The sequence below is a fragment of the Lolium perenne genome, chromosome 3 (genome assembly GCF_019359855.2).
Source record: "Lolium perenne isolate Kyuss_39 chromosome 3, Kyuss_2.0, whole genome shotgun sequence".
Lineage (NCBI taxonomy): Eukaryota > Viridiplantae > Streptophyta > Magnoliopsida > Poales > Poaceae > Lolium > Lolium perenne.
In genome coordinates, this window is record NC_067246.2 from 298,238,190 (window position 1) to 298,254,494 (window position 16,305).

The 16,305-nt window shown below is 44.2% G+C and overlaps 1 protein-coding gene across 3 annotated transcripts; it reads left to right on the forward strand.

The window, feature by feature from the left end:
• The first annotated feature begins 314 nt into the window (after positions 1–314).
• LOC127345030 (beta-glucosidase 4) lies at positions 315–12,265 on the forward strand. Of its 3 annotated transcripts, none has more exons than XM_051371434.2 (14): positions 315–588; positions 7,124–7,190; positions 7,270–7,328; positions 7,495–7,570; positions 7,717–7,791; positions 7,870–7,957; positions 8,131–8,356; positions 8,436–8,551; positions 8,724–8,941; positions 9,305–9,339; positions 9,414–9,516; positions 10,720–10,828; positions 10,926–11,140; positions 11,869–12,265. In XM_051371434.2, the coding sequence occupies exons 1-13, from the start codon at positions 490–492 to the stop codon at positions 11,122–11,124; spliced, it is 1,470 nt and encodes a 489-aa protein (XP_051227394.1). In that variant the 5' UTR covers positions 315–489; the 3' UTR covers positions 11,125–11,140; positions 11,869–12,265. The 3 variants fall into 3 exon arrangements, with proteins under 3 accessions (XP_051227394.1, XP_051227393.1, XP_051227392.1); XM_051371433.2 differs by lacking the exon at positions 11,869–12,265 and adding an exon at positions 11,247–11,680; XM_051371432.2 differs by lacking the exon at positions 11,869–12,265 and adding an exon at positions 11,347–11,680 and having other exon boundaries at positions 316–588.
• Positions 12,266–16,305: the final 4,040 nt, after the last annotated feature.

The window sequence follows — 16,305 nt, forward strand, 5'->3', positions numbered from 1 at the left end:
AGCGTCCGCGGCGCGACTCAAACAGATGCTCTGGACAATAAATGTGTCGCGCCGATGAAGATACCTTTAGGCGCATAAAGAAAAGCGTGGTGGATCTAATCCAGCGTGATTGTAATCCTCACTCTCTACTTTTATTAATGCAAGCAGAGGATTTCTTAAAAGTTCAATTCTTCTGCGTGATGAACGTGTCTCTCGCTACTTCCAAACGCTCTGTAGGCTACTGCCAAGTGCCAAGTTGAGTACATACGCAGGCGGAAAGAAACGATATCCAAAGGACGCGTGCGGGCCCACCGACAGCGGCTGCTCACCGTCCCGCGACACCATTGCCTGTTCTGTTCGCCACTGGCAGTGAGCGCTCATCTATAACCACGCTAGTCAACCGCACCGCACCTCCCTCCATCGGCAGCACCGCAGCAGCGTCCAAAAATTTGACCCACCCTCACAAGTCACAGGTCACAACACACACGCTCTCCGCTGCGGCGGCCGGGAATGGAGAGCAGGGGACGCGGCGGCGAGGCGGCCGGTGAAGTGACCCGCGCCGACTTCCCCGAGGGGTTCGTCTTCGGCGTCGCCACCTCCGCCTACCAGGTCAGCTACTTCGCAGTACTAGTAGTATATTACTTGCATCTCGGCCGCCGCCGGCTGCTGATTCCCGCTCCCACGCCGGCCAAATCGATGCGTGTCGTCTGCACTGCGCTTGTTGCTTGCTTGCTTGGGGACTTGGGGTATCATGTGCGCTAGCTTTTCTTTTTAATAAAGGGCGCTTTATTATTACTCAAGTTCAAGCAATACACCCGGTCTCTGCATAACTAAGATGCACACAGCCGTTTATAGGTTCACAAAAGTACAACCAGGAAAACATGAAAACACATGAGAACATTGTCTGATAATAGCAAAACGCTAGACTATAGGAGGCAAAATCCTTCGACTATGCAGCCACCCATGTTGGGTAATAAAATCCTTCGCTGTTTCCTCCAATCGTGTAGACACCTCCGTAAATAGGTCGCGGTCCTCCAAACGCTGGAGCGACGACCATGAACGAAGCAACGCCGTACATCTGTAAATGGCCTACATAAGAGAAGAGTTTTTATTATCAAAAACCTTGCCATTTCTACATAGCCACAGCGACCATATAACTGCTATCGCTCCCACTCTAGCTGTGGATGACTCGGTGGCAGATGCTCGGTTGCACCTGGGTCACGTTGGCCTCCTGCTGTTGGCTTAACTTAGCAAGACAGCGACTGCTTCCTCTTTCAACAAAAGTAGGACAGTCACTGAGTAACTGCTTGTCTGCCTCACCAAATTGGATGCAGCTCATCCCTTGCCGGTTTCAAGCGGCACTCTCTGTCGTGATTGAAGCACTTGCATATAATGAAGAAATAATGACCCTGGTTCGTATGCAACTATTAATTAATGTTGGAGTATCTGTTGGGCTATCTTCTTGTTCTCTGTTGTGGCCCATCTGGCCCAGCCCAGCCGTGACCTATATAAGTTGCTTCTATCTCTGTAACCCTAAGCTGAGAGAGTTCCTCCCTGTAGCCTCCTTCTACCTCAGGTTAGGCCCTCACCTCTGTCCACATGGTATCAGAGCAAGGGGCAGTGAGGGCTACGACGGGAAGGATTGCCGATCTGGAAGCCTAGTCTGCTGTGGCAGCTAGGAGGAAGAGGAAGAGGAAGAAAGTAGGCTGCTGCGGCGGCTAGGAGGAAGAGGAAGGGAGCAGGCTGCTGTGGCGGCAAGGAGGGGAAGGCAGTGACGAGTAAGAAGACGAAGAGGGCATCCTGCGGGTAAGCCCTTTGGTGTTTCTGAGAGGTTAGTTTGGTGTCAAGCATGGGGGACAACAGGGATTTGGCCAAGGCTCTGGAGAAGCTGGCAGAACTTATCACTACCAAAGGAGATGGAAGAGGAGGATCTGCTGGAGGGGGAGCAATCGTTCCCCATACCAACATCGGTCAGAAACTTGAGCTGTCGGCGAATGAGATCAAGTTGGAAGGAGTGGCCAACTATCTCCGGTGGTCAAGGAGGGCGCTGTTGATTTTGAACTCGAAAGGGCTGGATGAACGTGTGAGTGGTGAAGCTGCAGAACCAGCGGACAAGGCCACCCGTAATGGAAACAGGTGGAATGCCACAAATTCTACGATTGTGGCATGGTTGCTTAACTCTTTGGTTCCTAACATTGCTTGCTTACGTAGAGGCACTCAAAAAAGCAACAGAGGTATGTGACACCTTATCAAACCCGTATTCGGAAAGGGGAACATTATGTTGATTCTTGAGATTGAGGATAAAGTGCATGACTTGCAACAAGGAAACAAAGCTGTGATGGCATATGTGGCTGAGTTGCGGCATCTTTGGGGAGATTTAGATCATGTTGATCCTCCGGAACTTGCCCATGGGGAATGTGTGAGGTGCCGCAAAAGGCTGGATTGAACGTCGGCGAGTCATGAAGTTTTTGAAAGGTCTCAATCAAGATTTTGAGGGGAGAAGGGCTGCTTTACTGCATCAAACCACTACCCCTTCTCTCAAAGAAGCCATTGCAGCTATGTCCAGAGAGGAAGTGCGTCTGAATATGACAAAGGGAAGCGATTCTGTCTCGCATCCGACCTTCTACACTACCGAGAGACAAGAGATGAGAGACTGCTATACTTGTGGACAAAAGGGACACTTGAAGCATCAATGTACCTCCTTTGCTACACCCAGTAGGGGGAGAGGAGGATACACACATGGCAGAGGAAGAGGTGATGGCAGAGGTGGTGGACAGCCATATGGACAGCAGTATGGAAGAGGTGGTGGACAGCAGTATGGCAGAGGTGGTGGACAGCCATATGGACATCAGTATGGGAGAGGTGGTGGACAACCATATGGACAACAATATGGCAGGGTGGTGGACAAAGACGCTATATCACCCAAGGCACATATGGCAGCAGCTTCAGAGCCAGCTACCAATACCTCTCAGGGACAATCAAAGGAAGAAGGACAGAATGAAGCAACCTTTGGGAACTTTGCTCACTATGTCTACAAAGATGAAGGTAATATTGATTGAGTTTCTATAGCCACTCATAATGCTAATTCAGATTGGATTCTTGATTCTGGAGCATCCAAACATGTTACTGGGAATATTAGTGAGTTTGAATCTTATACTAAGTATCCTCCCACACATAGAGGCACTATCCAAACAGCAGATGGCACAAAGACAATCTATAAAAGGAGGGGCTCGGTGCAATGTACACCCAACATAAAATTGTCACCAGTTCTACGTGTTCACCTTTTCAAAGAATCTGCTATCCCTAAGTGCCCCGATTGATCAGCAAGACTACCGTATAATAGTTGTGAGATATATGTGTTTAATTCAGAAAGGGAGAGCAAACAGGAAGATTGGGACTGCAACCAGGCATAGAGGTCTTTGGCACATAGATCATGACAAGATGGGGCATGATGCTAGTTCTGTGTTTGTTGCGATTGTTGGAGGAAAGGAGAGTATGGCCCCAGTACATCATTGTCGAATGGCCCACATGGCATATGATAAAATGTTTCGAGTTTTTCCCGATGTAATGAATGGAGTGGACAAAACCAAATTATGTTGTGATGCCTGCGAATATGTTAAGCATACGAGAACCTCTTATGTTAGCAGAGGGATCGAGAAGTGTATCCCCATTTGTGTTAGTGCACTCGATGTATGGACGTGTCTGTTGTGTCGATAAGTGGCATGAAGTACTTTGTGACTTTTATTGACCTGCTATTCCAGAATGACTTGGATTTATCTTATGCGTCACAAAGATGAAGTGTTCACTTGTTTTCGTAGTTTTTGTGCCTATGTGAAGAACCAATTCAATGTTCGGTGCAAGTGATCGTAAGTGATAATGGTACTGAATATATCAACAAACCTTTGCTGATTTCTTATCTTCGCAAGGTATACCGCACTGCACTTCTTGTCCCGACACTCCTCCCGAGAATGGAGTTGCTGAGCGGAAGAATAGGCACATTCTTGAAGTGGCTCGATCTCTTATGTTTACCATGAATGTTCCTAAATTCTTATGGAGTGAGGCGATTATGATCGCTACGTATTTGATCAACGTAATGCCTTCAAAGATTCTAGGTATGCGCCTCCTTGCCAACTCCTTCTAAATAACAATGATTTTGTTGTACCACCCAAACTCTTTGGCTGTACATGTTTTGTAAGGGATCACAGACCGTCTGTTGGCAAGCTAGATCATCGGGCTATCAAATGTATCTTTATTGGCTATTCCTCCAGACAAAAGGGTTACAAGTGTTGGAGTCCCACTGACAGGAGGACATTTGTAAGCATGGATGTTACGTTTCGCGAGTCGTAACCATTTTATGACGGTGAGAATGATCTTAGTGGCTTGTTCTGTGGGCTTGACCATCTTGGTGATGCTCAAGAGGGGGAGCAACAGCCGGTGGTGATCAAGAGCAGCAAGATGGTGACCAACGGCAACATCAACAAATTCCTCTTGTAGCGGAGATTCCTCGCAATTCTGGTACACCTACACCGCCTAGACCCGTACCACCACAAAGATGGGCTGCAGAATCCACTTGTGTACTCTAGAAGACAAGTACAAAGGGAGCAAGTAGATCTTGTGGAGGAGCAACAAGACCGGGGGCGGGGGGAGCAACCTATTGGACCTGAAAATCAAGAAAGCACAAATGTAGATTCTGCTGAGGAGAATCAATCTCAGACTGAGTCCAATAATAGCCTAGACTTGCCAATTGCAATAAGAAAAGGGGTAAGGAAAGTTGGGCCCCCAAAGCGACTAAGTTATGATGTCTATGACGTAGGAAATTATATTTCTTACGAGGCATTGTCACCCTCTTTTCGGGCTTTTGTTGCTTCACTTCAAACTGTATGTCTGTTCCTAAGGATTGGAAGGCGACCGAGTTGGACCCGAGATGGTGCAATGCTATGATGGAAGAATTGGAGGCCTTGAAGAAAAATAAAACATGGGAGTTGGAGATCTCCCTAAAGGAAAGAATACAAGAGGTTGTAAGTGGATCTATTCTCAGAAACAAAATGCGTAAGGAAAAGTGGAGAGATATAAGGCAAGACTTGTGGCAAGAGGATATAGCCGGACTTATGGCATTGACTATGATGAGACGTTTGCACAGTGGCAAAAATGAGCACCTTTGTCGAATATTGATCTCTTGTGCAAAGAAATTTCGGATGGCCCTTGCATCAACTTGATGTCAAAAATGCATTTCGCATGGTGATCTTCAAGAGGAGGTGTATATGGAGATGCCACCAGGATTTGTCGGACACAAACTAAAGGGAAGGTATGTAGACTCAAGAAATCTCTATATGGTCTCAAACAATCTCCACGGGCCTGGTTTGATAGGTTTAGACAAGTGGTGTGTGGCATGGGATATGGTCAATGCAATGGAGACCATACCTTATTTCTGCATATCTGATGCGTAAAATCACTATCCTTGTTGTGTATGTTGATGATATTATTATCACGGGAGATGATGATGTTGAAATCGCAAAGCGAAAGGATGCTTGAGTCAAGCCTTTGAGGTGAAAGATTTGGGAAAACTTAAATACTTCCTTGGAATAGAAGTTGCAAGATCGTCAAAAGGGATAGCACTATCTCAAAGAAAGTATACATTGGATCTCTTAGATGATATGGGCATGTTGGGGTGCCGAGTGGCTTCAACCCCTATTGACCAAAATAATAAAATCACAGCAGAGTCTGGAGAACCCATAGACAAGGAGAAATATCAAAGACTTGTTGGAAGACTAATATACTTATGCCACACAAGACCAGATATATCATTTGCAGTGAGTGTAGTGAGTCGCTATATGCATGATCCGAGGGATGGACACTTGGAAGCAGCTCAAAGAATCTTGAGATACTTGAAAGGCACTCCGGGAAAAGGATTGTGGTTTAAAAGTAATGGACACCTAAATGTAGATGGATATTGTGATGCAGATTGGGCTAGCTGCCTAGATGACCGAAGATCCACCTCAGGGTATTGTGTTTTTGTTGGAGGAAATTTGGTGTCATGGAGAAGTAAGAAACAATCTGTTGTCTCGAAATCAACAGCCGAAGCAGAGTACAGAGCTATGTCACAGGGCCTGGGTGAAATGTTGTGGGTACGAAGCCTTCTAAGAGAGCTGAAAATTTTAAGGCAAGGAAGCTTGAAAGTGTGGTGTGATAATATGTCTGCCATAAAATAGCAAACAACCCTGTCCAGCATGAGCGCACCAAACATGTGGAGATAGACAGATTTTTCATTAAAGAAAAGATTGATGCAGGGATTATCTCATTGGCTTATGTGAGATCAAGACAACAAGTGGCAGACTGTTTAACAAAAGGACTAGGATCAAAGGAGTGTAATCGTGCCTGTGACAAGATGGGGATGATTGACATTTATCACCCATCTTGAGGGGGGGTGTTGGAGTATCTGTTGGGCTATCTTCTTGTTCTCTGTTGTGGCCCATCTGGCCCAGCCCAGCCGTGACCTATATAAGTTGCTTCTATCTCTGTAACCCTAAGCTGAGAGAGTTCCTCCCTGTAGCCTCCTTCTACCTCAGGTTAGGCCCTCACCTTTGTCCACAATTAATTATTATCCGAAGCAAAAAAAGAAAGTGGCAAAGTGGAGGTAATAGACAGATTTAATTCTTAGTTTACAAAAAAAATACAGGGTTAATGCAGTTAGTGGTGGAAATTCATCTTACCGAACAATTGACAAGTAGTTGTGATTGACCAAAGTAGACAAAGTGAGCACTATTTGTGAAATGAGGTGGCATGTGTTTCAGTGGAGGGAAAAGAATACACACGGGAAAGAAAGGATAACAGGCAATAATATTTCCCCTCCGAGTCCTGCTGCTGGTAGAGAAACCTTAATTTAACTGAGAAGTGGAGAATGGATTTTCCATCTCTACGTGATCCACCTTGGAAAAAAAAGAATCATCATACTGTTGGAATCCTCAGTGGCTGGTTTAGTTCCTTAGATCGTAAATTATAATTTTCGCCAGTTTTTTCTTCTTGATCCCAAAGAAAAAAAAAAAGAGGGAGACTATTTGGTTTCTGTGATCGTTCATTTTCTCTTTAACTAGATTAATTGTATCCATGAAGTAAAATTCTTGTCTTTTCCCGGCCCTCTATCTAGATCGAGGGGGCAAGACATGAGGGTGGCAAAGGCGATAGCATATGGGATGTATTTGCAGATAAAAAAGGTTTGTTTCATCTAGATTATAATTTATTTTGTTGAATATATCTATTTAATTAATAGTCCACATTTAAATGCTTTATCAGAGCATATCCTAGATGGAAGCTCTGGAGAAGTTGCAGTTGATCATTACCATCGATACAAGGTGTTGTTATTATAATCATTATCATATCCATCCCATTGTTGTATTTTTGTATTTTGTAAAATAAGGTTTCTCTTTCTTTTGCTTGAGAGAGATGTTCTAGATATCATATTTCTGCATACCTTGTTTCCTAGATCCTTAATTCGTTGTTTGAACTATTTGGGTACAGGAAGACATTGCGCTCATGGCCAAGTTGGGTTTTCGTGCTTATAGATTTTCCATATCTTGGTCACGGATATTTCCTGGTACATTTTTTTGTTGGATTATGATTGACATATTAATACACCTCCAGATTGTATTGAGCAATTCCAGCTTTCCCCTCGATATGCTCTTCTTGTCTATTCTTATCAGTCGTTCCTCATCTGAGTTTATAAGTTTACTGTTACTGTAGATGGCCTAGGGAAGGAGATCAATGAGCAAGGAGTTGCTTTCTATAACAATCTTATAGATTTCATGATCGAGAAAGGTGCCACATGATTTACAAAATGCCCTCAAAGTTACTATTCATCTAGTTATTCACCACCCTTCTGCGGCCCCATTTCAGGTATTCAGCCTTATGCAACTCTGTATCACTGGGATCTTCCAAATAACCTTCACCAGACTATGGGGGGTTGGCTTTCGGACAAGATTGTGTAAGTCAATGCAGGCATATTAAATTAAGCTGATGAATTTGTAAATACAGTTAAATGCCAACAAGACATACTACATATGGAACATTTACCTAAGAAACGTTGCGTTATTCCAAAGTGCTTCTTATTAAATTTTATGTTTCCATCTGATTGTATTGGCTGTCAAAATGTTTCAGAGAGTACTTCGCATTATATGCAGAAGCCTGCTTTGCAAATTTTGGCGATAGAGTTAAGCATTGGATGACAATCAATGAACCTCTTTCAACATCCCTCAGTGGTTATGCGAACGGAAATTTTGCACCCGGAGTATGTGAAAGTGAAGCTGGTGAACCTTTCTTGGCCGCCCATCACCAGATCTTAGCGCATGCTGCTTCTGTTGATGTCTACAGAAGAAAATTTAAGGCATGTTAATTTTCCATTTGAAGTACCATCATTGCGCCAGTTTGTTTGCAGTACCTTTGTTGATGATTTACATATGTAGGCTTTACAAGGTGGCCAAGTTGGGTTTGTTGTTGATTGTGTATGGGCAGAGCCAGCGTCTGATAAAATGGAAGATCAGGATGCTGCAGCACGATTTATAGACTTTCTACTTGGATGGTAAAGTGTATGCTTACATTTTCACAGAATACAAATAAAATGTCCTATACTTGTTACCTTTTTCTCACAGAACCTGTATTTTTGTTCATATAATGCAGACACGCCTTCAGATTCATGAAGCCTATGATTTGATTTGATTCACATTTCATGATTATAATTTCTTTTCTTGAAGGTACCTGGACCCAATATACTTTGGTGATTATCCAGAAAGCATGCGGCAGAGATTGGGCGATCGTCTTCCAAAATTCTCAGCGAAAGATCGTGAATTTATCAGGAACAAAATTGATTTTATTGGATTAAATAACTATACATCAAGATTCATTGCTAATCAGACAAACCCGCAGGGAAAACAGATCCATTTTTATCATGCTCAACAGACAAAGATGATGGGTATTATGCTTCAGCTATTGAGGACTTATCTTTTCTTGTTTATTAAAACAAGTGCAGCACAACCTGAATGATGCAGGGCTAGCTATAAAATATAGTACGTAAACAACAGACATGATAGACTATTTCACCTTGCTGATTAGGAAGAATAGCCATTCTCCCACTAAACATAGTCTATTTTGCTCTTTGTGTCCGTTTACTCTTGCAGCGTTATATAAATCAATATAGGCATATAAGACAGAACTACATTTATTGCTGAAATTTGATCTGAATATTGTGTATCACTTTAGATCATACAAAGTTGCCCCTTGCCAGGTTTCCTATCCTCACAGAATATTTCAATCTAACACTCGTTCCTTTTGGCAGACAAATCGAGTAGCGGTGAAGGAATTGGTGAAAGAGTAAATACTTGAGTACTTTTCATTCATGTAGCTCCAGCGATATCTCGTAACATATTATCTCAATATTCGTGCAGGCTGCGTCTAATTGGCTTTATATAGTTCCTTGGGGTATTCGGAAAATGATTAACCATGTCGCAAAGAAATATGACAATCCAATAATATATATAACAGAGAATGGTAAGGCTTCCATGCTCCTAAGATGGTGCGTTTTATTATATTTGAGAATGGATGGGGAATTTTCATTATATGAGAACCATTATAATCCTTGATTGTTCTTTCAAGTTTCCAATACACATCTTTCATATATGCGTCCATGATATGAAATTGTCACATTTCCTGCATATGTTTGTTAAATGGTTGAGTCCCATACCTATGTAGTTCACATAATATAGAGCATGTAGATTCGTTGAATCGCGTACCTATGTGCTTCACATAATATAGAGTGTGTGTATTGTCTTGATTTGTTTTTAATTTATGGTTTGCAAATTGCAATGGAACATGCTTTGTGTTTATGCTTACTGTATCTTATAAAATTGGGAATGCATAGTGACAGAAAGATAAGTTCATTCCCAGATAATGCTCCCTGATATTTAAATGCAAAATGTAAATCAATCACATTCTCCCTACCACTTGTCCGTTTCATCTATCACAAACCACGAACTAATCCTTATTTTTGAAAGGGTGATGAACCCCGGCCTTTGCATCGATTGATGCACACATCCATATATTATTGGTTACTCAACAATGTCAAGCATTGATGATGAACAAATCAGCTACCAAAAAACCCGATAATGCTCCCTGATATTTAAATGCAAAATGTAAAGCAATCACATTCTCCCTACCACTTGTCTGCTTTATTTATCGCAAACTATGAACCAGTCCTTATTTTTGAAAGGGTGATGAAGCCCGGCCTTTTCCTCGATTGATGCACACATTCATATATTATTGATTATTCAATAATGTCAAGCATTGATGATGAACTAATCGGCTACCAAAAAACCTGGGCCATCCAAAATTGATCCGCCTTATGACAGTATGTTCACAATCCTACCACAAACCCTATAACATATGACCGACCAATAAAAAGTACACTACTTCTAGACAAAGCCTTTTAAAGAAAGATCGTTGCACATGCACCGATGTTCTTGATTCCAACCAAAGGTTTAACTTGGGATTTTCATCTCTGTGGCCAAGCTTAGAGCCAACACTTTTCACGTAAGCGCGCCGAAAGCAGAAATATAATATTTTATTATTACACTACTTAATATCCAGCTAGCATAGTTTTTGTTTGTCTGATACTGATGTAATATTTGCTAACTAAACTATCAAGAAACCAACCTTGTTTATGAATGATGCTCTTATGTAGTTAAATTTCTGTAGGCATGGATGACGAAGATGATCCATCAGCAACACTTGATCAGGTCTTAAATGATACAAAGCGGGTTGGATTCTTCAAAGGATATGTTAGTGGAGTCGCAGAAGCAATAAGGTAAGTTTGTTTCTGTTTGCCGCATCAGTAACACCATGTAATCGAAACAACTAAAATATTGATGCCACTAATTAATTTGGTAACTGTTGACATACAGGGATGGTGCCGATGTTCGTGGGTACTTTGCATGGTCATTCTTGGATAACTTTGAGTGGGCGATGGGATTCACCAAGAGGTTTGGGATTGTCTATGTTGATTATAAGAATGGGCTCTCCCGACACCCTAAAGCATCAGCCATGTGGTTTTCACGCTTCTTGAACGGCGAGGCTGCTGACAACAGACCTGACACAAACTAAGTCCATCGTCACCAAGGTGCTAAAATTATATCTAGATGTTCCTGCCAATGCTATATCTATCTAGTATTCACAGCTTCACAGTTGTTATTTCTTGGTGTGCCATAATGTTTTTTTCCGGGAAGGAGAATAAACCCTGCACATCCACACATCGATATATTTCTTTTTGTTGGAAAACAATGCCATGCAAAGTCAAGCATTGATGCCAAACAAGTTGTCTTACAGAATAACTCGAGTATCTGAACTTGATGGCCTCAGCAACTTTGAGTGGGCAACAGGATTGATACACCAAGAGGGGTCTAGTAGTGTACAAGAATGGGCTTTTGCAACATTTTGACGTATCAGCCATGTGGTTCTCGATCACACTTGTCGCTGAAAACAAAGACGGCACGAACTGAGCCATCCCTCAGCAAGTAAATAAATATTACACAGTGATTGTTTTCCCTGTTATTGTACTGTACTGTAGTTGGCAGTGTATATACTCAAGATAATAGTTGCATCCCATCTCTGATGCTCTGTACGGTCTGCCATTAATCCAATGAATATGTTTGCTGCTTGAGTGCTGCTGATGTATTAACCTTGTAGATTGGCCCTTCATAGGTCCCTATAAGCAATTACCAGTAACCATAAAGTTAGTTTCTATTTTACTGAAGTTTTCACTAGGGTACTCTATTTAACTGTCTACAGTAGGATGAAAAATGTGAAGGATGCAAAGAATCTGTTGATGAGGATGTTGTATCTTGCCAGATCCAGGTAGGGCAGTGTTCAACTTTATTATGACAGGCTTGTCTGAAGAGGGAGAAATGGGGGGGTGCAAAAGGTTTGATAAGAGTGATGGATGTCACACGCAGGCCGTAAGAGTATTACACGAAGCCTCGTGGTAGCAGTCGGGGAATTAGAAATGGAAGAGGCGTCAAAAGACAGCCAAGATGCGTAGTTTTCATAAATAACGCAAGTGTGAATTGCGGCGCACTATGGTTGTCTCAATCAGGTTTAATTTCATGCATATTATACCAGATCTGGCAAAAATTCACATAGGCTCTCACTGGACATTGAATTGCATTTGTTTTTGTGACGTGGAAGTCAGGAATGATGAAACAGTATGTATGATGCAGCATTTTGAAGTTTTGAACGTTGAACTCCACTTGAATAAGAGAATTTGAGATAGTACCCACCTTCTTCCCCTGGAGGGACGCGACCGAGGGAGATGCGGTTTGGAGATTAGGACCAAATAGAACAGTAGTGGCCCGGAAACTTAAAACGGAGGCCGAGCGCATGTAGCCTTTATTTTAAACATTCATAATTCGTATTTTTTAAAATTTAAATATCCAAAAACAAAATTCTAGAGGTAGGCAACGATTTATACTACATATATGCAAATCTCAATGCGAACCACGTCGTTTTCTAAGTTAAATAAAAAAAGGAGGGAACATTCTAGAACTATAGTAAGAAAAAACAAATTTTTACAGTTTCACAACATATAACATAACTTTTTTTTGCGGGAGAAAGAAACTAAAATTAACCAGACCCAGGACTGCGATCCAGCTCCACTGCCTGGGCGATCTCAGCCGGATGTCCTCGCATCCAAAACTCCGTGCGACGCTGAGTCCTGCCTAGTTTAGCTAGCCCATGACTGGCCTGGTTGATAACTCGGCTGATCTTGACTAGTGTAGTGTCACTTTCCTTCAAAAGTTCACGTATGCTCCTGATACAGAAAGCATAAGGTGACATATTGGGGACGGGAAGCATCATCAGACGCGGGTCAGAATCATGGTGGCCGGCCCAAGGGGAGCGGCAACCAGGACCTTGGTAGAGGTGGCGCTGCTGAGAGGGCACAGGCAGGCCGCGTTGGTGCAACATCTGGTGGCAGGCAAGCTGAGAAGACGCGTGCGGCGACGTACCCAGTGGGGCTGCTAATGGCGCCGCCGGGAGGTGGGGGCGAACAAGGGGGCCTCGTTGAGAGACCTACCCGCCCGAAGCCTCCTGGCCACGCCGCGGTAGCCTCTCTGCTACGCCAACGAGCGCTCCTCGGCAGGGACAGAGCGGAGGCGACTGAGGGAAATTGGGATGATGGTGTGGCTATGGAGGAACCAGGCTTCAGGCAGGGAGCAGAGACGCAGATTGGCGGCATTGTTGACATGGAAGATGATGTGTACCTTGAATTTGATGAGGAGGAAGAGGTGAAAAAGGACCCTGGTGAAGCAGTAACATGGCAACTCATGGCACGGTACATGACTACGTTTAAACCCAATACAAAAGCAATGTTTACTAAACTTGTGGAGGAAGCCTGGCATTTACGCACCGGTATTGATTATGCTGAGAAAGGAAAGAACTATTATATGATCACCTTATTCTCCAAAGGGGATTATGATTTTGTGAAAAGAGGAGGGCCCTGGATTTTTAAGCAGCATGCTCTGATTGTTAAGGACTTCGATAATTCGGTTCAGCCGTCTGCCCCGATCAAGCTTGACGCTGTTCCGGTCTGGGTGCGTATATATGATGTGCCATTTGGGAAGCAAGATGAGACATGGGGGATGCGATATGGCAATGGCCTAGGAGAGGCGCTGGAGGTCGATGTCCCGGACTCGGAGCTGAAGAAGCAGGAATTCCTTAGAGTCAGGGTGAACCTGCCCTATGATCGCCGTTTGCAAACCCAGATCACCACCGGTGTCAAAGGCAAGCCCAGAGAGGTTAAAGTTTTCAAATTAAAGTATGAAAGAGTCCCTTATTACTGCTCACATTGTGGTTTTATGGGCCATAAAAAGGATGACTGCGAAAAGAGGAGGATTGGCACACCCTCGTTGGACTATGATGCTCATGAGTTGCGTTGTAGTCCTTTTAAGAAATTTGAACATCGCAGCCACTCAATTCCTCCGGCTGGTCACCCATCAGCAAGGCGTGGGATTAGTTTCTCCAGTTATGGCAGTGCAGAATCCCATAAACGCTTTGGTGAGGAACGTGTACATGGAGCTAGACGAAAGAGCCTAACACCTGATCCTATCCAATCCCGATCAGGTTCTGTAGAAGATGAGATGCCACCTTTGATGGATGATATCATCCCTGGAGTGATTGATGGACTAGGCAGAACCATTGGACAAGTTGACTTGAATTCCGGACCGGTGCTCGATATGCAGCGTGTGGTTGATTCTGATGGTTTTGAGGGGAAGGAGGTGGCATCCTCTCCGGAGGAGGAACTGAACCTAGCAGCCAAAGTGGATGCATTGCAAGTGGAGGCAAGCCAGGATGTGCGCTCACCTGCTGACCTACTTGGGAGAGACAGGTCCCAACCTATCATACAGTTCCCGTAAGAGGAGGCTCTAGGAGGCACAATAGTTCAGCACCACCATCTGCATATAGGTATGACGGCGGATATGCTAGCACGCATGCAGCACATGCAGCAAGGTCAAGGAACAGGGGCGAGTGGCGGCAGCTGGGCACATGGTCCAAGGCCGAGTGATATGATCCCAGCTCTCCAAAGTTTATCTAGCCTACAGGTATCTTTTGGGTCTGCTAGTGATACGAACATGATACCAGCGGACACAGTCCTAGGAAAGAGGGGAGCGGAGAGCAGGAGGTGCAAGGCCAGAGGCTGGACTTGTCCCTTGGCCTAAACTTTGGCGACAACCAAGATGGTGGCACAGCTAAGAAGGGCAAGACGCAGACTCATGGCCGACAAAAGGAGGCACAGAGCATGGAGGTGGTTTACAAGAGGAACAAGAAGATGGCAGGCACTGGGCATACGCCTTCCGTTAAACTGACGAGACCAAACGTGTGGTCTCGTCAAGAGCAATGAATTGCCTATCCTTCAACTGTCGGGGAGCAGGAAACGCCCCGACAGCTCGTGAGATCGCTCAGGTTTCCAAGTCATTAGTTCTTCGCTTAATTTTTCTTTGTGAAACTAGGCAGAATAAAGATAGAGTCCGCCGCCTCCGGCATCGTTTAGGTATTAAGGGTTTTGTTGGTTTTAGTAGTGATGGTCTTAGTGGGGGCCTGGCCCTGTTTTGGCATGAGAGTCTTTCTGTAGAAGTACAAACTATTAATGAAAGTTTTATCGATGCGTATGTCCGTGTGTGTCCTAACTCCCCACAATGGCGGTTGACCTGTGTCTATGGTGAACCTCAAACAGAGTACCGTCACCGCATGTGGGACGCGCTGAAAAATTTGAAATCAACCTCGGACCTGCCTTGGCTAGTAATAGGTGACTTTAACGAAGCCTTATGGCAACATGAGCACCTTTCTAAAACACCCAGACCAGAAGGACAAATGGCTGCATTTAGGGAAACACTTGCTGTTTGCAATTTACATGATTTGGGTTTTGCAGGTGTGCCCTTCACCTATGATAACAAGCGGAGTGGCCAGGCTAATGTGCAAGTGCGGCTGGATCGAGCTGTGGCCAACTCTGAATGGCGTGACATTTTTGGTGATACACAGGTGGAGCATATTGTTTCACCCGTTTCTGACCACTGTTTGGTTGTTGTCCGCCCTATGCAGGAGACTAGAGCTGTAACACGCGGACCACGTCGACACTACGAAATCTGGTGGGAACGTGCGGCTGAACTACCTGAACTTATAGCATCAGCGTGGGAGGAAGCAGGGAAAAAGGATGACCTGGGTGATGTACGCCTGGGACTGGATCGGATCATGCAAGTCCTGCAAAACTGGAGTAAGAAGAAATTTGGGAACCTATTAAAGGAGCTCGGGAAATGCAGAAAACAACTGGACGAGTTGCTTTGTCGTCGTGGCGAACGAGCAGATGCCATAGGATGGCTTAGATTGGGGCCGAATGGACGCTAGAGGATTCGGGGGAGGGTTTGCGAGTAGATGGGATGAACTTCCGGATGCTTTCCTCAGGAACACAACCAAAGGCCGGTATGCAAGAATAGAGACAAGAGGAAGAACTCTTTACTAGTTCACAAGCTTCATTGATCTCAACATGGTTACAAGTGCCAGAATACAGATTCTCTCGTCTAATCCCTTCTGTGGACTCGCGCCTGTATGAGGCAGTACCCCCTCTCCTTATATAGGGGAGAGGGTGGCTTACAGAACAAGAAACCCTAATGGCATCTTTGACTGGACAAACTACTTTACAAAGCTACTTTAATCACAGATGACGCCGGGGTCTTCTTTAATCAGGAACGCTGACGTCCTCCGGCTTCTTTCAGCGTCATCTCTCTCTTTGGCGCC

Bases quoted from the DNA above. Each gene is read 5' to 3' on its own strand.
- LOC127345030 (XM_051371434.2), top strand. From the start codon at position 490: ATGGAGAGCAGGGGACGCGGCGGCGAGGCGGCCGGTGAAGTGACCCGC. The intron at 8,942-9,304 runs GTATTATGCTTC...TCCTTTTGGCAG, and splicing joins TCAACAGACAAAGATGATGG to ACAAATCGAGTAGCGGTGAA. The intron at 9,340-9,413 runs GTAAATACTTGA...ATATTCGTGCAG, and splicing joins GTGAAGGAATTGGTGAAAGA to GCTGCGTCTAATTGGCTTTA.